Below are 23,376 nucleotides of genomic sequence, written 5' to 3' on the forward strand. Positions count from 1 at the left end.
TTATTGTAGACAAAATGACTAAGTCAACCCATTCCTTACCAGTTAACACTTCAGATTCAGCTGAGGACTATGCTAAAGTCTACCTGGAAGAGTTGGTGAAATTGCATGGAGTCACCTTGACTATTATTTCAGATAAATGTACTCAGCTTACCTCTCAGTTTTGGAAGGCATTCTTCCATAAGGGTCTTGGTACCCAATTTCATCTCAGCGCAGCTTTTCACTCGTAAATGAATAGTCAGGCAGAAAGAACCATTTGGACCTTAGAGGACATGTTGAGAGAATGCGTGATTGATTTCAAAGGTAGATGGGGTGAGCATCTATCTTTGATCGAGTTTGTATAATAACAACAATCACTGTAATATTCAGATGGCGTCGTTTAAGGTACTTTATGGTTGGAGGTATAGGTCTCATATTATTTGGTTTGAAGTTGGTGAAGCTACATTGATAGGGACAGACTTAGTCCATGAGGCTATGGAGAAAGTTCAGCTGATCATAAGGAGACTGAGAATAGCTCAGAGTCGTCAGAAGTCCTATACAGATGTAAGGAGAAGGGAACTTGAGTTTTATGTTTGTGATTTTATCTACTTAAAAGTTTCACCTATGAAAGGGGTGAAGAGGTTTAGGATGAAAGGAAAGCTCAGTCCCTCTTTATTGTTCCTTATGAGATTGAAGGTCATTTTGGCAATGTAACTTATGAGTGAGATTTGCCGGTAGATTTAGCAGTAGTGCATCCAGTCTTTCATGTTTCCTTGCTAAACAAGTGAATTGGTGATCCCGCATCGGTTGTGCCCTTATAAAATATGGGCATGAAAGATAGTCTCTCTTATGAAGAGGCTCTTGTTGAAATCCTAGGTTGCTAGTTTGCAGGTTGCATAATAAAGAGGTCACATTAGTAAAGATTCTTTGGTAAAATCAGTCCGTTGAGGAAGCTACTCGGGAAGCAAAGGTAGATATGATGATCAAGTACCTTATCTCTTTCCTTTGAACTCAATCCTAGCTTGAGGTAATAGTTTTTCCTTAATTAATTAATTATTTCTATTTCATGTAACCCATATATTCTCACGTCATAGCATGCATTCATGAGTTTGATTCAGTCCATGTTTTAACTACTGACTCAGTACTATGTCAATGTTCAACTCTTAGAAACTCAGTGTAGGAATTTCAAGTACAAATAGTGTAAAAGGATTTCAATAATATCAGGAGAAGTGGTGAAGAAAATATGGAAATTGTATCTTCTTTCGCCTAACCTTCCAACTCAGTTAGTTTTCATGTAGAGACGAATAACCCTAAGAGGGAGATATTGTAATGCCTCAAAAAATCTAAGTCAAGGCTAGAACCATGATTCAAGTACATTGTAAGATTAATCATCAAGTTTTAAAAGTATGAGAGAGGATTTGTACATGTACCAAGGCCACAAGAAGACCCTATCCCTTAACCGATTCAAAACCTTCCTTACCAACCGATTCCTAAAGAAATGATCAGCTTAAAACGAGCATAACATTCAGATTCAGATGCAGCTTAATCGTCATACCCAGCAAATGATAGATATTTGAATTATATTTCCAATGCATCCATTTCACCTTAATTCGACACCAGAGTAAAATGTTATGACCTTTTTTAGTGAAGTACTGCTCCGCAGTGAGATACCACAAGCCAAACCACGACCGTGGTTATATTATACATACAATGTTATCGTCATATCGAGAATACCCTTACATCTAAAAGTTGACAAATTTTACCCTCATACCATGTGAGGGAACCACAATTGTGCTTTGAAGCCACAGTCCTAGATACGATCATAAGTTCCACAAATGCTCTTGATGTAACTATCAAACTTATGAACCAAGGTACGACCGTAGGTAGATCCCACGATCGTACCAAGGCTTGTCTAATCATGTTCAGATAGATATCCAGCTCCTAACAATGCATGTAACCCACGATCGTAGATTGGTCCCACGATCATGGAAATGTCTTACGTCCCTCCCAGCAGTTTTTAGTTATGATTTTTAAAGAGGCATATCAGCCTTTTTCCATTTTTTAACATCAAAATCACATTGTTTTGGGTAGATAAAGGGTCATTATTAGGATAAATATTACTCTAAGCTCTCATTACTCGAAAACAAACATCTGACACTTAGTTTTAAAAGGAGGAAAGATGTGATTCCATTCCCCAAGTTAGAGTTAGGGTTCTTTTTCTCAGGCATCCAATTCTAAAGAATCCTTTAGGGTTCTCATCTCCAGGTATGTGGGATTTCATCAATGGGTTCCCTTTCACCCATTGAGTCCTAAGTTAACCCAATTCTCCAGTTCAGTTCCTTTTCACAATTTAGGATTTATGAATATTGGTAACTTTATTAATATCTCAGTCCTTTGGTGTCATTGAGTCACAATCCCTGTTTTAGCATAAATTTTAGTGTTATAACTTGACCATGATCACAAATGTTAATTAGATTGTAAGGTTTATGATTGTTGGACCTGGGTCATTGAATTTTATAAATTCATTTAGTTTGCTGAATTGACATAATAGTTGTATTCTTCAGAGATGACGGGTTATGAATATCTGATGACCTAGGATTTCATGCATGTGCTTTTGGATATTATATTCCCTGGTTTACATGTTTTGAATTCTTTCAGATAATGTATTTATTTTCAGCCTTCAGATTATTATTAGCATTGAGCACTGCAGTTATCAGTGTTATTCAATTGGAAGTAGTACTTAGCAACGAGCGAACGCAGGACTGAAGGTTCATACACCAGTTAGATTGGGACCTTTAGTAGAAGTACCTAAGTCCTAAAACTATGGCACCACCATAGGTTCTAAAGGGTCACCCATTAGGCCGGGCTTGACACTCTAGTCCTTTTGGACATCAACTTAGTAGATACATGTTAGCCATTGTTTGTACCCCCTGGAAAGGTACTAAACACCTCCCAACTAGGGTTACAGGTTAGACCCCGATAATCTCAGATTGGGAAATGTCGATTATTAATATCTTTCACAGTCCACTGTTTATAGTTTAGATTTTTTTGTACGACTTCGTATTCAGTTATTCAATTCATTATGCACCACATGTTCATTACTTGGTCTTGCATTATTTTATCATATTATATGTACCATGTTCAGCTTATACCAATTATTTTTTATCTCTCATACTCAGTACATTCAAAGTACTGATCGTATACTTTCTTTGCGCTATATTGTCTAATAATATAGGCTTTGACACTCTGCATCTGAATCGCACCTAGTATGATCTCTTACCATATCAACAACAATATTTTGGTGAGTCCTCATCATGCAAGGACCAAAGTCAACATTTTATTTCATTTTGTCTTTGTTATTTTCAGTTTTCAAACAATTGGAGTTAGCTAGGGGCTTGTCCCTGCAACTCGCCTTAGTAAAGGCTTTTCAAACTTATAGTTAGATGTTCAACTTATGATCTCAGATTTTGTTATTGCTGATTGGATTTCTTTGAATATTTATTTCATTATTTAGTTCAGCTTCTGCATAAGTGTTTCATTAGTTATTATTGATATTTTTAGTGTTTTGTTAGGTCATGGGTTAGCTTAAGGTCACTTGTGATTCTAAGTACCATGTTACGGCTAGAGAGTAGACTCGGATCCTTACAACAAGTTAATTATATGATTATATAAAGGCTTAAATGGAGAAAACCCAAAAAAAATCAAAAAATAAAAAAATCTCGAGATTCAAAAACCTAAATTTTTTGGGTGTGGTTTGGTTTATAGATTTAAAAATCCGACGCAAATGATTTGTTTGATATTATAAAAATCAAACCAATCCATCCATGTACACCTAGTTCTTTCTTTCTTTATCAATTTTATCTTTTCTTCATTACAATAGATATCGCCAGGCCCCTAAACTTAGCACGAAATTTTATTGGCACCTAAAGTAGACGGTGTTTCTTTTAAACACCTAAACTAGTGTCTCTCTATATAATTTTGGCACATTTTACTGACTTGACATATTTATTGTGTTGCACCTACTTTAAGCGCGTGACTAACTATTTTTTACCAAAAATATTTTTTTTGTTTCATCTTCTTCACTCTTTCTCCTCCATCTTCATCTACCAAATTCACAACTTGAAATAAGTATTTGAAGACTTAGAAAATAATTTTCAAGGTAAAATATTGAAATTCTTGATTCAAACATTGTTCTATTGCTTTAGATTGAATAAATTGAGATAAAACTTTAAAGATTCCATTAAAGCCAATTTAAAGCTTCTAGTAAGAAATAATAATCTAAAACTAAAATTTTGTTATAAAATAAAGACAAAATATCAATATCAAACTTAAAGAAATGAGAGAACTTTAGAGAACTAAGTAGTACATTTATTACTACTTGGATGTGTCAATAAGATGTACAAATGGTGGCTATTTATAGACACCAAATTTAGCTTCTAAGCTTGCCAAACTTGACTTTAAGTTGGCAAGTCGGCCAACTATTGAGGTATTCAAATTCAAATTGAACAAGGAATATTTGGCCTTCAAATCCAAATTGACTACTAACTATTATCTCTAATATTTCACACATATACATATCACATGACATCCATATTATATAACACTCCCCCTTGGATGCTCATTAATAGATAATGCGTCTCGTTAAAACCTCACTGGGAAAACCCAATAGGAAAAAGCCCAATGAAGGAAAAAGAGTACACATATTTTGTAATACGTCTTTAGTGTTGCCTCACTAAAAACCTTACTAGGAAAACTCGATTGGGACAAAACCTTGGTTAAGAGAAAAAGAGTACAATGTGTATTTTATCCCCCCCCCCCCCTTATGAAAACTTCAATTTAATGACTTGAATCTTCCCATCCCAATCTTGTGCACCATCTTCTTGAAAGTTTCAGCTGGTAGAGACTTGAAGAATAAATCAACAATATTTTCACTTGAACAAATCTGTCGCACGTTGATATCACCATTTTTCTAGAGCTCATGCGTAGAAAAATTTTGGCGAGATGTGCTTCGTTTTATCTCCTTTTACGAATTCTCCCTTTAATTGCACTATGCATGCTACATTATCTTCATATATAAAATCGTAGGCACTTTATCACATTTCAGACCATATTTTTTTCGAATGAGATGTATCATGGATCTCAACCACATACATTCTCGACTTGTTTTATGAATAACAATTATCTTAGCATGATTTAAAGAAGTGACAGTTGTTGTATACTTCACTGAACGCCATGATGTAGTTGTATTTCCATACATAAGTAAAAGGCTCATCTGAGATTGAATTTCATGCGGATCAGATAAATACCTTTTCAACATATGTTCATCGATGGACAAATATTTCATTTGTCAAACACTTCGAGTATACATCCAGTAGTATGCATTGTTAGTTGCCTCATTAAAAACCTTGCTAGGAAAACCCTGTGGGATAAAACCTCGGTTAAGAAAAAAAGAGTGAAGCGCGCGTATTATACTCGCATCATTTAAAATACCACTTTATTCTTATAAATAATGCTCCGCAATTCATAAGTGCACTAGCTGCACTAAAATATGGTACTTAATCATTTATCATGAGATCAAAATTGATCTATTTTCAAGTTAAGCGATCTTTATAATCATGAGATATTCAATAGAATCGCTTTATAACATTTTAAATTCTTTAAGAATTTTCATGTAAATTTGTCATCTAGATAGACGTGACAATAATTCATTATACATATTCAAGATTTTCGACATTGTCAGGATGAAATAAATCTCATTTCATCCACCACAGGAGAACAATTCTCCTATAATAATGCCAGGAATTTTGTGAAATCTTTATGCCCCAAGGCACAAGTCATACTTTATATCTTACGAATTTTACTTTTGCATAGTAAATTATTTGTTCCCTACTGACATTATACCTCTGGTCTTTGAATTATGAATCCAAATATTCACTTTTCAAGTGAAACAAACTATTTGAATTACATACTTTTATTTGGCCAATAATTTATCTGTCCATACTCTGACAGATTTGTATCTAAGATTCTCGATACTATTTATAATGTTAAGCGTTATATTATATCAAAGATATCATCGGCGACTGTTTGATATCGATTCCAATAACATAATTTAATAAAGATCTCTTCATATTCATTACTTATTCAGATACCTGAACCTTTGCCAAGGTTTTATGAAGTGTTATGTCGGTGCTAAAATACTTGCCTCATTATCATGACCATCTTGATCATTTGCTTCTTTCTTTCTTCAAGAAATTTTACCTTTGAAATCGATTAGTCTATCATGATCCAGACGTGTCATAGACTCTGTCCTTTTACGAACTTTTCATTGGAGCATTTTACGGTTGAACTATGATATAGAGTCAACAAACACATCTGACAATTAATTTGCAATATTTTACAAATAAATTATTCCTTGAACTCCAAGTTCACACACACACATATATATAAATATATAATTTTTTATGAGGATCTAGATAATTCATTTCATGCATAATTTCAACTGTTAATCAACATATATATATATATATATATATATATATATATATATATATATATATAAATTTTTATGAGGATCTAGATAATTCATTTTATGCATAATTTCAACTGTTAATCAACTCTCCCCTTAATGTTAGGAAATCTAACACTTATCTCCAACCTTATCTTGGGATTCATATTTGTGCATTGTGATGAAGCAATTGCATCATATGCCGCACACTGAAATTTTTAGATGAAAATTATTTGATTCTTGACCTTGAACCAATAGTGATAGAGGAGCCTTGTTGACTTGATGCATATAAATGCTACTATATTTTAAATGACACATCTCATACTAATTTTTTTTTGGGAGATTTTGTCTAATAATCAATGATTTAGCTAGAATTGGAGGCATATAATTTCTACTAAACCAACCAGCATTATCAACATAATTTATAGTTCAAAACTATGCTCTTAATTTAATAATTTGAGCAAACAACTATGCAAAAATGAAATTGTAAGTTAATAGAAAAGCACATGTGACCATATTATAGATGCATCTATTAAACGATATAATAGTAATCGGTCCACATGGCAGACGAACGGGCCCATATTCACCTTTTTATATGTTTCAAAAAAATTTAGAGAATACATCCCAACCTTAGCTGGTACAATAATCAATTCATTGTGAGAACAATACAATAATCAATTCATTGTGAGAACAAACAACACAAGAGAATTCGTGAAGAATCTTTTATTTCGTGTGCTACATATATTTGATACACTATTCATATGGATAACATCTCCTTCAAGGAAAAAATTATATAAGTACGGTCATAATCTTAAAATATTATATAAGCAAGACTTGTTTCTTGCTTTAACCCTTTGGTAATCCATGATAAACGTATCAAAATATTTATGGCATACTATAAGTACCCAATCAATGACCGTTTATGTCAAAAAAAAAAAAAATTAGATATATTATGCGTTGCATGCTACCACATTCTCTTCAAGGAATGAAACATATTTCATGACTTTTCAATAAAATTTTACCTTAATCATTATTATATCATCAATAAGGTGCATTGAGATTCAAACTCAACGTCTTATTCATATAAAGACATCTTAGGCCAAAAATCATTGGGACTTAAACCCAACATCTTCTTATCATGGTGCATCGGGACTCTTAACCCGATGTCTTACCCTATTAATGGCATGAGATTTAAATCTATCATCACACGCTCAGTCAATAACATATTAGGTCAAAGTATAATAAACTCAAACTTGAGCCTACAACAATATCACCACTTTGTGATTATCAATACTCTTTTCAAACTTAATTTAAAAAAAAAAAGCATGAGTTAATAATATACTTATCTTATTATAAATAGTAGAAAAGTGAAATCCAAGTCGTGATGATTGCATAGTTCTTGCGGTCTTGCCTTCTCCACCTTTTGATTCAATTTTTTCTTTGCCTTCAAATTTGAGACGGTAGAATCTCGTACTGATAACGTGTTATAAAATAAAGATAAAATATCAATATCAAACTTAAAGAAATGAGAAAACTTTAGAGAATTTAGTATTATATTTGTTACTACTTGGATGTGTCAATAAGATATACAAATAATGGCTATTTATAGACACCAAATTTAGCTTCTAAGCTTGCCAAATTTGACTTTAAGTTGGCAAGTTGGCCAACTATTGAGGTATTCAAATTCAAATTGAACAAGAAATGTTTGACCTTCAAATTCAAATTGACTACTAATTATTATCTCTAATATTTCACACATATACATATCACATGACATTCATATTATATAACAAATTTGTTGCACTTGATTGAAAAATTGATTTGCCTTTTTATGTGGTTGTGTTGTTGGATTCATTGCACTCAAAAACCCCAAGACAATATGTCTTCATCGTTGTCGGTGATTGTGTCATCGTTGTCTGAAATTGTCAATGATGGCATCACCTTCAAACTCAAATTCAATGTGTTGCGGCTGAAATCAATTGGAGCTTCTTGTGCAGATGCGTTTGCCTGCTCCAAGTGCTCATTTTGGCACTGAATTTGATCGGAGAAAGTTGTCGGAGCTTCGATGTGCGCTTTTTTAATCAAAATTCATTGTTTAATACTTTCTCCGTTGAAAAAAGAATGACTTGTTTTTTTTTTTTTTAATTCGTTTAAAAAAGAATGACTCCTTTTCTTTTTTAGCAATACTTAAATTTCAACTTTCCATATGACATGTTTAGGACCACAAGATTAAAGGGCATTTTGATACATTTGACACGACTTTAATTTAAGGTCACAAGATTCAAAAATTTTCTTTATTTTCTTAAATTTTGTGTCAAGTCAAAGTAGGTCATTCTTTTTTAAACAGAGGAAGTAATTATTTTAGACATAAATTAAATGACAAATATTCTCATGGTGGTCAGAGGAGGTGGAGTTGGTCGGATAAGGAGTGGTCAGCGGTAAGCTACTCAATTTTTTTATAAAACATAATTAACTAAATAGTTTTAAAAAGATTTTCTCACAATACATTTTAATAATTATTTTTTGTATGTATACCACGTGTCTTTATTTAATTCGTTATTTTGACACAGCATAGGCGAGTGTGTTTGGCATGCCTTATATATTTGTCTGATTATCAAAAAAGTGTCAAATGACACAGAACCGCCTTACATAGGTATAAAATGAACAGGGCTTAGTTGAGATGCTAAAATGTAATGTTTTGCCAAGTTCAGGGAACAACTATGTGTTTGACCTTTTTCATTCAAAGTGGTATCTGAAGCCTCAATCTTATCAAATTTATAAACAAACTATACGTCAATCCTAAACTAGGTGAGATGACGACAAAATATCTCCTTATATTCCATTTTAATCGTCTCAGTATTGCTAAATAATTTATCTTTAAAGGCAATGAGTGTACGATGTGCTACGCAGGACAAAGTATACATCACGAATATTCAGTGCAGATCAATAAATTCGTTTGTTTCAGTATTTTAATTCGAAGAAAACATCGAGAAATGAGAACTGAAATGGGTCAGAAAATACTGCTACTTAAATTTTTTGGCAAAGATAACAACAATTGAGGGTTGAAAGCCAGTAAGTAAATTTCGTAGGAAAAAAAACTTATTCAATAGAGCATATGAAAACAAGATCTAAAGATATTAAATTGGAGAAAGAGGTAGAATGAAGATTTACAGACAGCAAAAAAAAGGGACGAGAACTAGAATTAAACTCAAATTAATCAATAAAGCTTTTTTCTGTTGTATTTTTTCCCCATTCTCCTCTCTCTCTTCGATTTTTTTAAATTAACTACGGTGTCCAAACCAAAAACATGTACCAGGTAACTCTGTCTACTAACGCTAAAACAAAAACAGGACCAAAAACATGTACCAAGTGACTCTGTCCACCAACGGTAAAACTTAAGGAGAAGAAATCAGTGTATGTCTAGGTTGGAATTTGAAACTAAAGACCTCGGTCTCCAGCCACTTCATTGACCTCCAACCACACCGTGCTTCTCTTTTTCTGTTCTGCTAGCATAGCATCATCTCATGCACACTTTCAAAGGTTCTACTTTGGTTTCAACACTTTTTAGCAACTACTTTGGTTTTACTATAGTCACATTCAAAGAGATTTATCTTAGTTATAAGAACACAAGACTATAGTTTCTAGCAGTAGAACAGTTTCGAATTGATAAAACTCAACAAGTACATAAAAGCATAATAAACTTGGCCAAAGGTAGAGATGATACAACAGAGCAGGAAACCTGGCATAGCTTTTTCATTACAAGACTTCTAAAACACGCTTGTTGGGGTATGCCCAATGAACCAAGCAACATGCACCTTCGATCCAGTATCCATCTAAGATATCAGGAATCTCTCAGCTACACAAGATTTCAAACATACAACTTTCTGGGAGTTGTTCAGCATCCAAGAAGTTTACCTTAATGACAGCATCGTCAGCCACGTCCCATTCACACAACTAAGAAAAGCCAAATTCTCTACATACATAGGATGATCTATTCTGCAAACTAGGATCTGATGTTAGTGCAATTACAGATGATTGGCTCTTTAAATCCGTCATCCTTCTTCTTGGGGCTCTTCCTCTTCCTGAAGAAGATTTTCCCTGTTGTCATGGGCCCAGAAACCACGCACGTCTATAAGCATGCTTGCAACAGTGCCACCTTGTTTGCATGACAGCAAATCGGCCAGTGATATCTTCAAAGGGTCAGCCGGCTTCACCATATCCCATATTTCATCCCTTACATCCTCAATGCATAGTTCATAATTCCCTCCTTCAATCCATTTTTGATGGACATCTCTGTTTTTCTCAAAATACAAAGGATATTTCATATCAGAAATGAACCACTATAATGGAATGCTCAGCGAATAAACGAATAAATCTGACATTTTAGATATAAATACTTATCCCTCTGTAAAATGTTTAACGGAAAGGGAAAAATATCAACCTAAATTATTTTTGGTGCTTGGTTGGACATAAGTCAGTGCAATAATATTATGAATAGAGGAGAGGAGGGGAATTTTTCTATTCACCAAAACATATTCTTCAGTTCTAAACAACCAAATGCCAAACGATATCATTAAAAGGAGCATATTTTGCATCATACCAAATGGTCTAAATCTGAACACTGGAAGAACTTCTGGAGCAAATTATGGTGACCAACATCTAGATGGTCAACTCAAAACTCTCTTACTTTCCATGAACTTTTTTTCTCTTTTCCACGTTCTATTTGGTGTACAAGGGAGAAGTAAATGGTACAGGTAGCCTATAGAATCAAATAGTGTAATTCAGTCTATGAATGGATTGTAATTCAATGAGCTGATGTATCTGGTTATTTGAGACTTGCAGCACTATCTCAGGAACCACAAGCAGGAAACCCCAGAAACTCTTTTTAGGAAGACTGAATCAGGATACATCTCAACTTTTATGTGATCCCTTCTTTCACTTCCATATTTCAATTTTTCTTGTCAATTTGGAATAACAAATACAAAACAACAATGTGCCACTAACTAGACAAGTGAAAAAAATTTCCTCAAATCAAAAATACAACATGTTTCTTTACCTGAATAGCGTGTGAATATCAGCTGTAGTCAGGAAACCCCTTCCTTGGAGATCAAGACACCTGAACAAATATGTTAGACCTTCCGGAGCATCCTTGTTCTCCAGGGCTAGGACGAAGTCAAGAAAACTTTCAAAATCCATTTCACGGGCATTGCCGCCTCCAATTTTTCCACGGCGAACATGCTCGTCAAAAACTGGTAATTACAAACCAAAAGAAGTTCACTACAAAAATACAAATTCAATCCTTGTAATTTATAAAAGCTATAGGAGGTTCAAAAATAGAAACAGCAGAGGACTTCTGAAGAGCAATGCAGCAAATTGGCATGAGATAACACTAAGGAGCACAGAGATGAAGAAAACCTTATGACAGAAAAAGAGAGCTGTCAGATGAAACAGGCTACGAGCTTTCTCTTGTAGTCCACTGCATTATGTTACAAACAGCAAGGCAAGTGGAAAAGTAACAGGATGTGGCTGAAGTTCATTTGAAATGTTTTTGTTGTTTCCTCGAGAGGAAGGCAAGATAAATTTAGGTGCATGCAAATGGAACACTTCAGGACATTCTATCTTAATTGTTTGATATCCAGAAGATATAGTAGTGGTGCAGGTCTGTTTTATCTAGTGTCTGTGCTGTAGATGCTGTAAACATGACCTACAGAGGGAGATTGCCACAGTAAAGTGGGCTACTATATCGATGATGGAGGTAATGCTGGTAGTGTCTAGATTACATGCTAATCTTATTTTTATAAGATAGCACATTTGCAAATGTTATTTTTAATACTTATAATGCCTCCAAATCTTTTATGGTGCCCTAACAATGAAGAGTTCCCAAATTGCAGGTAACTAAACAGGCGGTGCCAGAAATGATCAGAGCAGAAATAGACAAGGCACTCCCTTTATGAGACGGCTCACATACATCCTGGAACCAATGCTGGTGAGGGCCCCAGTAACAAACGAGCATGGCTGAATCCATACCTAGTTTAGACTGGAGGGCAATTTTAAGGTAAATTCTTAGGTTTAGTCAGGTAGGTGAATAGACAAAGTGTCTATCTTGGACAGCAAGGTTTCAATGTGAACTGCAGGTGTGACTCCTATAGGACAGCCTCAAGCAATAATTGCAGAAAATGAAAGAACAAAGTTAGGGAAAGAGACCACAGCTGTAGTGGACCACACATCTGAAACATCCCATAGATCCTCAAGGGATACATTAAATGGTACATAAGCAGACTCACAGGTTTACCTCTTTCAACAAAGATATCTGTTAGTGTACCATCTGCATATTCCCTCAGCTCCTGCTTGCTCAATGTTCCATTCATATCTTTATCAAGAGCAAGAAACATGTCTGCATAATTCATATAAGCATAGTAATTATAAGTCAAAGAAGGAAGGAGAGGACCAGCACTCAGAAAATTTAAAAAAAAAAAAACAAGCAGACAGCAAAGAGAGAAGACAGAATGGACGAAAAGGAGAATAAGAACAAAAAGAAAGGAAAGGAGAAAACTGTGGAGAAAAGCTGGAAGTAATAAGAAAGACGTGTGAGCGTAACTACAATGGATATTGGGATATTGTGCTTCCCGCAACAAACCACATAAGCAAGTATTTGGACATGTAACTACCTATTTTCTCCACTGTATGCCGTTTGTATTTGAATTTCCACCAGATCATGTACGGCAGCAACAACAAATCTTGTAATGCATGACCAAGTATTGAGAAAATTGGGCACTAAACTCAACCATTGTTTCCTATCACCTATGAAGTACTTGAGACAACATCTATTTTTTAGCCAGGATAACCACTTATACACCTTACAGTTCTGTTACTTGACGTACTATGGGAACTATACTCATTCAAAGGGGAACAATATATCGGAGCTGGTAAACTAGCAGACAAAATAGCCCAGGAGTCTGGAAACCTTGGAACTATAAGATAAACACACTGCAACAAGGCTTCAGTATAACTGGTAAGGCTCCCACACAATAAGTGTGGGTTTGAATCTCATTATCCCCTTCCCCTTCCCCTCCCCATTCCCAGATAAAAAAAGGGCAGCCCGGTGCACTAAAGCTCCCGCTATGCCCAGGGTCCAGGGAAGGGCCCCACCACAAGCTCAATTCCCAATGATCGCGCAGAAACTCAAAGACAGCTCCAACAAAAGCTGGGTGGAAGGAAAGCAGTAAATAAAGCATGACATGGATCTGCTTCTAAATTAAGAAATTCAAAGCACTGACCACAAATCCGCTGTGCAGAAGTCAAGGAAAACCAGTTTTCAGCTTGTTCAGTGTCAGTGACTTCTTCCTCAGTTTCCTAGTAGAACAAAAAATGTGAACATTTCATCCTCAAAGTAAAAGAAACTAATGTAACAGCGGATTCTTACTTTTAAAATAAATAGGAAACTATAAAAATACAGTTATATGCTTCTCCTGCCAAATATAATGAATACTTGCTACAAAATAGTTTACGTGAGCAATTTGTGCATGCAGAGTAGATATTTTAGGGGTAAAACAAGCGAAATTCAGAATTCAGGTGATAGATTGTAAAAGTTGGTTTCCTTGACAAAAAATTATGTAAATAACTTTGATAAGATTATGCAAAATAATAACCTGGGATCATTTCTTTTATGTGTTTCAAAGTTCTGGTAACAGACGAATAACCTAATTCAAGTTGTCAACACAACACTATTTAGCAAAATACTAGGGTTGCAAGAGATATCAAAATTTGAGAAAACTAATTTGAGATATAAAAGTTCCTTCCAGTATTTCACCAGGTCCTAAATAGCTTAAATAATTATACACTGACAAACTCACAATTGCTCCTTGGAAAGCATTTCTGAACTTCAATTGGATTTATTAGGCAGAGAATAAGCAATATGTCCGGTCTGAATCTCCCATTCTGTCAGTTTTATGTCCATCCTTTTACATTCTAATAAGGAGGTCCACAAACTCGATGTATGTCATCACTTTATTATGTTGTTATAGTGAGTCAAATTACACAACTGAAGCTGAAACATCACATCTGGAATACTAAAGCCTTCGTCATCTCCAGCCCCTCATATTCCCTTTTAGGCGCCTTATAATACAAAAGGAAACTAGAGTAAATGAGGGCAGAAAAATTGATTATAAGGAGTCCACACCTTAAATTTTGCTGAAGGAGGTGCTACATATAAGAAGTTAAATCAAGGCTGATTAAAATGAAAGTCTATGACCATTTCCTATAGGATTGAGATAGAAAACAGCACCAACACTGTCACACAAACAAATGGCAGGTAAAATGCCATGCACTTGAGAGAACTAGTGTAATATTTATTATAACTGCCTCTTAAGGCAAACTTAATTGCATAAAGTAATAGTAGACAACAGCAAGAAGTTACCTGGTGAAGTTCCATCAACTCCTGGAGACAGTTGCTAAGCAATATCTTTTTTATGCATGCCTTACCTGTTGGGGTCAACATTGCAGTTTTCAAGATAAATTCAGGTAATAAGTAATAACTTTATAAAAAGAGTTTATCTAGCAGCCTAACATAAAGGCAACAAACATCTGATGGGTTGGGGACATAAAGCAAAAACATATGCTTAGAAAAAAGCAGAAACATATGCTTAGCAAAAACATATGCTACATACGACTGCTGGTAACACAAACCTCGTCTATGGGGATCACAAAAGAAGAAAAATTTGTGTGCAGCTATACGGCAATACATTTGCACAAAAGCTGCTGGCATGTCTCGAAGCTGTGCTAGGTTAGGAATCAGGCCCCGTATATAGGCTTCCATTTCCTGTTTGACCCCAAAAAAGTGCATGTGTGAGTTCAATATGTCAAAGTGAGTGAATTATACAAAGATAATTACTGTATAAGACAACAAAGTAATAAGTAGTTGAGAATAGTGAAGAACCATACATGGGGTTGGAGGAAACCATCAGAGTCCTCATCAAGCTCACTCATGTCAATTCGGGCTTGAGTAAGGGAAACCTAAAAAGCAGAGAAATCATATTACATATACAAGAATCTGACACAGACAGCTTAATAACTTTTCCTAATTTACTTTTAGCTGAGATTAACTCTCCATTTAGAGTAAGCCAAGAAGATGCATCAACTCTTCCAGAGAGCCAAGGACAACTAATCATCAAGTTCCAAAAAATAGCAAGTATCAAATGACCAACTTTCTCAAAATTGAAAGTATGGAAGGAACCAGAGAACTTTTGGTCAACATTAAGGTGACCATTACATCTCGCAAGATGAACCCTCATTAGAAAATCATGGCCAAGTAGCTTGCCTACAGGAAGCTTTCAGAATCTCTCTTTTAACTGTGAAAAGCTTCCAACAATTTATGCATTATAAAAGCCCTATGATTAATATTCAGTTAAGTAGAACTTGAGCCCGAATGTTGAATCCAGCTCTTTTATTCTTTCTCTTTCCTCGCTTGTTCTAAAAAGGGAAAAAGGAGAAGAGGAGGAGAGGGATTCATCACCATTATTCGATTGCAAGGAGCAGCTTCATGCACTATTTCCCTTCAACCCTTTGAGCGAAAAACGGCAAAAGAAAAGGAAAGTCCATGGCCCAATCCTATTCTTACAAAGACGAAATGCCATACTATTGGATGAACTTTTGATTCAGTGATGTCAAAGGCGTGCTTAAGCCCTGAAGTGAGGCTCAAAACATGTTGAGCACTTTGCCTCGCTTAATGTGCACTTTAGTGTCGTCATCAAGGCTCTAAGACATACTTTTCCATGCCAATGAGAGTTTCCTAAAGAGGCTACACTAAATAATTGATATTTCACTTTACCATCTTTTTTTCAATTTCATTGTCCATACATTTGTTATTTGTACTTATAATTATCAGTCTTGGACTAACCATCTAATTTTTTTTCTCCACTAGCACCTTTTTTCATTACAGCCTAAACCTTATTTTCTCTTTGGGCTTAAGGCCCCAATAGACCTTAGCACAGTTTTGCGCTTTTCACTTTTGATAAAAATGTTTTTGTTTCAACAGAAGTTCCGGCTCAAAATAAGTCTACGTAGAAAGACGGCAAGATCTGCAAATAACATATTCACTCAATTATAGAATTGGAGGACGGCCAATTCATAATGTCTCCAGTTTTTTTTTTCAAATAAAATAGAGCTGATCTATGCAGTTCAGACGGGTGCAATCCTGTAAGAAAAAATTCACTCTCTCTTCTCAAGAGATGAATCTTATTACATTTTCCTTTTCTTAGTTCCTTCACATTGTCCTTCTCCTTCAGGAAGATCCATGACAAAGACACTAAAACAAACACATGCACATGATGCGATTCAATCATTCCAACAAGTTCGTGTCAGGGATGGGGAAGGATATCTGAGTATATTTAAACACTGTTCAGGAAAGAAAATTAGAACTAAAAAGACTTTGCAGGTAGGGGTTGATAATACTCACTGTACGCATCACATAAAGGTAAAATGGCAGTATGGCAATTCTCCCTGATTCATCCTTCTCAAACTTCATGAAATTTGAAGGACTGAAAAAGCGGCGACATTTAGGCCCTATTTGTTCTGTACAGACAGGGGCAATGTGGCAAAAGTCTTCATAATTCATCTAAACAGGACAAAGAAACACTTTTTCAGCATTTCATGCTTACAAGTGTAACAAGAAAGCAAAGAATTATTACATGTAACAGTGATATCACAACAATAATAAATCAAGAAACTTTTGTCTGCTTTTCTCAGATGGCTCAGAACAATGCCTATGGCTAATTTCTCAAAACACAAAAAACAAAGCAAGTGCAGCCAACATTAATGAGAAGTAGTTGAAAATATAGTCAAGCAATTAGATATCTTCAAAAGCACATCAACAAGGATAAGATTAAACAGACATATGGAGAATCAGAAATACACCCATAAGAACTTACTACCTATTTCATCAACATTTTCAGGTTTATTACTAGTTGAGCCATGTAAATGGGAAGTAGGATTCAAGCGATGGAGTGCCTAGGTATGTCAGCCATTTGGCCAAAATATTGAAATGCTGATGACTCTAACCTTGTCTATTTTAACACTTCCTACTCTAGTCTCAAACTTTAAGTTCAACAAATGAAATCTACTGACAGTTCTTTGAATGATGCACCTAGGTGCTCATGTAGGTGCAACCCAGTTTAGACATTTGCAAATAAAGGAGACTGCATGGAAAACCTGAATATCCCATTATTTTTATCAACAGATTACTCCATCATGAAGCTAAGCTTAACACAAAGGAAACTATGATTGAGGCTAACCAGTTTCATTAAACATATGGCAGTTTAACAATCAGTTACACAAAAGAAAGGAAAAGGAAACCAACACAGAGCTGGAGCGAGTGCAAAATATCTGTCCATATGTATGCAAGTGTTAGTGTGTGCGCAAACACTAGACAAGAGAGGAGAGCCTCCGAACGAGTATCTCACTTGTTGCAGGCTATTGGTGTTGAGCCGCAGGAAAATAAAGTTAACATCTAACCTTTTCTGCACCAGTTGCATCATCTATCACACAGTTCTCTCTTAAGCAGACCCACATAGCATCCAAATCATCAGCATTGAGCAAAAGGTCAGATTGTTTCTGAACAAATAGATGTAGTTGATTAACGTCATATATTTTCGCAAAAATGAGCTATAACAACATCAACTATTCCAGTGATGCTGTTTTTGAAAAATAGGTAAATTATTAGTCATCAATAATTCAATATCAGCATGAAGGCCATCAATCAGAACCCCTAGGAAACAACAGAGAGAAGCTCCTCGGCCACGAGCATTGGAAGAGTGAACCTCAATGTTCAAGGCTTTTCAACTAGTAACCATATCCAAACGGGGAAAAGGGCATTAATACCTTTAAAAATCGGTATTTCGCCAGCCTCTGAACCCTATGACTAATAGATCCTTCTTCAGGTTTCTATAAGAATGGAAAAAAATAGTAGTAAGGATGAGAATAGGGAATGAGGTAAAAATAGTAGTAAGGATGAAAATAGGGAATGACGTAGGAGAAACAAAACTTACAAAATCTAATAAGAATGCAGTGTGATACCTTCTTATAAAAGCTAGGAATTGTGCCAGCTTCAGCACTCTTTTGTTGCTTCTCCTTGAAAATATCTACCAATATTCTTTTTGTTTCGAGCTCTGAGTGAAAACAAGGTGACATAGTCAGTCGACACAGACTGCATATAGATTCATTATTTACAAATGCAGCAATAGACTTGCATATCAACAGAAGTGTTGCGCCCCCCCAACCCCCCCCAACCCCAAGAAAAAAAAATGATTTGACACAGATAATGTTAGAATTACCCACCCATCTAAGCTAATGTAGGAAGGAAAAAACTAAACAAACAAATTAGCTTAGAAATCCAGCTCAGCAAATAGAAACCAAAATAGTTACAGAAAACTAATCCATCCTGAAGTGACAAATGCAGATTCGATTTGAAACCATTGGACACAAAGTGCATATGAGAGACGCCCACTTGAATTCTAGATGCACCTTTTGATCAATAAAAGGCAAGTAAAATATCAGACACTGTTCTTGGCTACAATGGCATGGAATACGCCATAATATGGGAGAAGCTCATCCTTACCATAATTTTTGCTGTGATCTAATGTGCATATGTTAATAAAAGAAACGAGTAGAAACGGTCAAATTACCTGTGAAATCATTTATCCAAAAAAAATGAAAAGCAGAAAACACGTGTTTCTATAGCTATCGGATGGAAAAGAAAAAACCTTTGAGTTCTATGTAACATTTTAGTAATTGACATAAGTTGTTTCAAGAACCAGCCTACCTCACTTGGATCTCACTATCTCCCCTATGGTTTAACTAGTCCTTCTCCATTTGCCATCTTTCATCAAGGATTTACAGGTTGCAAGCAACACGAATTTAAAAAAAAAAAACTAGCAAAACAAATATCACATATATAACCCTTTGAAATGAAAATGCATAAAGATGGTAAATTTTGTATCAGGTAGATACAATTTCAGCTTGTGACTCCTAAAATCATCTAAGATATTAGATCACTAAACGGCATGAATTACCCTCGGAAATAGCAGAGTAAAGTTAAAATTAACACCACAAAGTCGCACACTTGAAAACCAAAAGAACACTTGAAGCTTGCATATAAACATACATAATTGTCCCCCACTGTTGTAAACAGCAACAATAAGATAGACATCTTGATCCCAAACTATTTGGGCTGTATGCAAAGGGAGGCGCGAATGAATAAATTCTGTGAGGAAAGACTGACCCATTAGGGCTTCAGAGCCTAGACCCGCGCCGGATCCGATGAATCTGCGGAGGTTTCGTACCCAAAGCATTGAGGATGCTGGGGGAATCTTTCGCTGCGTCGGAGCTTCAGGGCCTTCTCCATCGCTTGACCCACTGTACATTGCTTCTTCAGAAGCCCAACCAATTCACAAAAAGAGAGGATTTTCAAGTAGAGAAATTTCTGAAACGAGGTTTGATTTCAAGGTATATAAACCCTACAAATCTATAGAATCACATGAGTGAGTTACAAGGCCTTCGATTGGTTGCTGTGTGGAGCTCGGATCCGTTAAGAGTCCACAGGGAGCGTGCCTATTATGAGGAAGAACACAACGTTGGACAACCAACGGGAACTAATGAAATTCAGGAACAACAATCCTTGGATTCCTATGGGAGAGGGATTGGTATTTGCGAATTTTGGATTAAAATGGTAAGTATTGCATAAGGGATAATTTTAATAAATGAATTTGTTAGATTTTTTTATAATTAAAATGGTGAAAATATTATTATTAAATATATTTATATTGAAGGTGTTTTATTAGGCATTAGCTTTCAATTAATTTTTTTACTTTTTGAAATAAGATTCATTTCTAGTAATGCATCTTTAATATTAATTTTATTATCAAAAAATCTGAAAAGATTGTCATCTTCTAAATCGACGAGATAATAGAAGATAACTTTTTCATATTCTAAAAGTTTATGTACAGTAATGAACCTTTAAGTAAATTATGAGCACGCTCTTATATAGAAAGTCTTCTGCATAAATGATTCCTATATATTTTTAATATTATTATTTTATTTCTCTCTATATATATGGATATACTACTAAGGATATTGTGCTTCAATAGGATCCCTATCTCATTCACCAGTAGCTCTAAAGAAATTTCAAGCCAACTTAAATAATTTAATTCTAAATCACGAAGTTTATTGTTATCACTATCTTGTACACTTAAAAGTTGTTCTATACATCTAATACAAAGACCTAGTCTACAAAATAAATAATTAAATAAACATTAATATAATAATCTATAACAATAGTAAGATGCATAAACTCTAAGCAACCTAAGTCATTTTATTTTGGCCCCATTATCTTTTTGTTGAAAGATTATATTTACAGACAATCTTTTATATAATTTGTATTTGCAATTTTTTTTATGCTTAATCAAGTTTTCTCAGTTCACACTAACTTATTTTCTATTTTTCAGTCAAGTAATTTTTTAGATAATAACCTCGATAAACATCAACTACATCACAAACGCATCCTAGACAAACTTTCTTAAAATTAGTAGCTTTGGATCGAAAATATAAAGCAGATACTCAAGTATCATTCAACTTAATGGATCACTTTTGAAAATAACTCTTTACATAAGGGCATTTTTGTGATTTTTTTAAGGTGCATTGATAAAGATGAGCCTTTAGAATATGAAAAAGATTCTCTCTCATTGTCCTATCAGTTCAACAAATGACAATCTTTTCAGATTCTTGGATAGTAAAACTAAAATTGAAGGTGCATTGAAAGAAATGAGGTTTTTTTTTTAAAATGTAAAAGATTGACTGAAGGCTCATGAATAATAAAGCATATTTAGTGTATTTTTTTTTTGGTTAATCAAATGATAGCATTAGTAAAAATTTAAGGAGGTATTGTTTCAAGCCAGGTTATCAAGCGTGGGTTGTACACAAAAGGAGTTTGCCCCAAACATAAATGGGGATCATTACAGAGAATAATATGTCTTTCAAAAATAGTTCCCACCATTTCTAACCAGACTGTTTTCGGGCATACAACGGAGAAATTACAAAAATTTTTACCCCTTCAAAATCAGCAACTTCAGCTAATTTCTTAGCCAATGCATCTGTCACCTGATTTTGTTCCCTATAACAGTGTTGCACTGCTGGAGCCAGTAGTCTCCTTAGCCTTAACCTGTATTCATCAATCACAGAATTATAGCAAAGATTACCATTAGTCAGCATATTAATAACCTCAGTGGAATCAACATTAATTTCTATAGGAGTGAAATTGTTTGACTGCACTAACTTGAGCCCTTCATTAAGGGCTAACAACTCCATATGGTTATTTATAGCAAGTTGAAAGCCGCTATGGAATCCCTTTACCCAGTCCTCATCGACATTCCTTATAACCCCACTAATTCCTCCCAATCCCCATTTACCTAGGCAAGCCTCATCTGTATTAATCTTATAACACCCTCTATTATGAGGGTTTCATTTGATAGTTATTGTGGAGTCAATTCTAGAATTTCAGGAGTTACAACCGATGAAGGCATATTCAGGGGCTTCAGTATAATATTGAATGACAGAGGGATGGATGGGAGAGTGAGAGTGATTGAAAAGATTGTGATTCCTAGCTTTCCAGATAGACCACAAGCAAAAAGGAAATATTTGATCCCAGTTGATTAAATAATCAAACTTGACCAGGTCCTTTCCTAGTTAGAAGGATGGAAATTTTGATGGTTCAGGCTATTGGAATTAGACTTGCTCACCAAACACATCCAAAAATCTTGTAAAATTGGGCATTCAAAAAATATATAAGAAATGTTTTCAATGCCTGAGTTTCAAACACTACACATGGGATTAACCTGGACTTTTCTGGAATTTAGCATGGAATTAATGAAGAGCTTGTTATGATAAAGGAGCCAGTGAAAAAACTTGAATTTATTAGGAATGGGCAACTTCCAAATTTTAGGAATGTCAGGTCTGCTAGGAATATCATGATTGACCATTCTCTCTTCCAAGAACTTATAGGCACTGGTACTAGAGAAAAGGCCAATGCTAGTGAGACCCGAAATGATGAAGTCCTTATGGACCCTGAGGTTGGAAGTGATGAAGAGTCTGATATCACTTTTCCATTCTTCAGGGATATCTAGAAAGGTTTTATTCATACCCTATTTATCTAGACATCAGAGATCTTCACATTAATTTTCCCTTCCCTAAGTGGGCCATGGATCAGATGTCTAAGGAAAGGGTGATTGGGGATCCATCTGCCAGTCCAAAAGTTGATATTCCTTCTATTATGAAGAACCCATTGGGAAGTTTGTCTGCATAGGGACTAACCTTTGTACAGACTTTTCCAAGTCCTTAAAGCTGTAATATTGCAGTGCATCCCCTGAGTACAGTATTTCTCCTTGAGCAGTTTTGCCCAAAGAGATCCAGAGGAGGAAGAAAATCTCCAAGCAAAGCTATACAACATATTATTATTTTTTAGATTGGCTTTGTAGACCCCAGACCTCTTTCATACTTAGGTCTAGTGACAGTGTTCCAGTTAAGAAGGTGCATTTTTCTCCTATCAGGGGTAGTTCCCCAGATAAACTTTCTTTGAGTTTTGTCAATCAGGTTCAAAACTTTGGAGGAGGGGTGAGATATATTGCATGATATAGTTAGGGATACTACTTAAGGAAGCCTTAGCTAAAGTAGTTCTCCCAGCCATGTTGAAGAACTTGGTTTTCCACCCTGTCAGTTTGGAGTTAAATTGTTAATAATGAATTAAAAATCACTGTTGACAGGCTTCTTATGGATAATGGAGAACCCAAGTTATTTACCAAAGGTGTTCTTGGCTTGAATAGCAAGACAACTTGCTATATCATTCCTCTTAG

General features: G+C 35.1%; 1 protein-coding gene and 1 non-coding gene across 2 annotated transcripts; both read right to left on the reverse strand.

Annotated features, from left to right (window-relative positions):
• Positions 1-10,119: 10,119 nt before the first annotated feature.
• On the reverse strand, positions 10,120-20,254 carry LOC107842620 (probable serine/threonine-protein phosphatase 2A regulatory subunit B'' subunit TON2). Its single transcript, XM_016686565.2, has 12 exons — positions 19,755-20,254; positions 18,551-18,642; positions 18,356-18,418; positions 17,990-18,088; positions 16,935-17,093; positions 15,422-15,493; positions 15,167-15,299; positions 14,898-14,962; positions 13,759-13,834; positions 12,774-12,875; positions 11,538-11,730; positions 10,120-10,774 (listed from the first exon to the last, which is right to left on the reverse strand). The coding sequence occupies exons 1-12, from the start codon at positions 19,894-19,896 to the stop codon at positions 10,534-10,536; spliced, it is 1,437 nt and encodes a 478-aa protein (XP_016542051.1). The 5' UTR covers positions 19,897-20,254; the 3' UTR covers positions 10,120-10,533.
• LOC124892481 lies at positions 11,295-11,412 on the reverse strand. The gene has a single exon (XR_007050274.1). It is a non-coding gene; the product is annotated as a small nucleolar RNA snoR104 (small nucleolar RNA).
• Positions 20,255-23,376: the final 3,122 nt, after the last annotated feature.

This window comes from Capsicum annuum, chromosome 1, assembly GCF_002878395.1.
Source record: "Capsicum annuum cultivar UCD-10X-F1 chromosome 1, UCD10Xv1.1, whole genome shotgun sequence".
In the NCBI taxonomy this organism is placed as follows: domain Eukaryota; kingdom Viridiplantae; phylum Streptophyta; class Magnoliopsida; order Solanales; family Solanaceae; genus Capsicum; species Capsicum annuum.

Coding starts and splice junctions, on each gene's coding strand:
- LOC107842620 (XM_016686565.2), bottom strand. CDS start 19,896: ATGTACAGTGGGTCAAGCGATGGAGAAGGCCCTGAAGCTCCGACGCAG. Junction 12,876..13,758: donor TTCTGCACAGCGGATTTGTG/GTCAGTGCTTTG, acceptor TGAATTATGCAG/ACATGTTTCTTGCTCTTGAT. Junction 11,731..12,773: donor AGATATCTTTGTTGAAAGAG/GTAAACCTGTGA, acceptor TGTAATTACCAG/TTTTTGACGAGCATGTTCGC.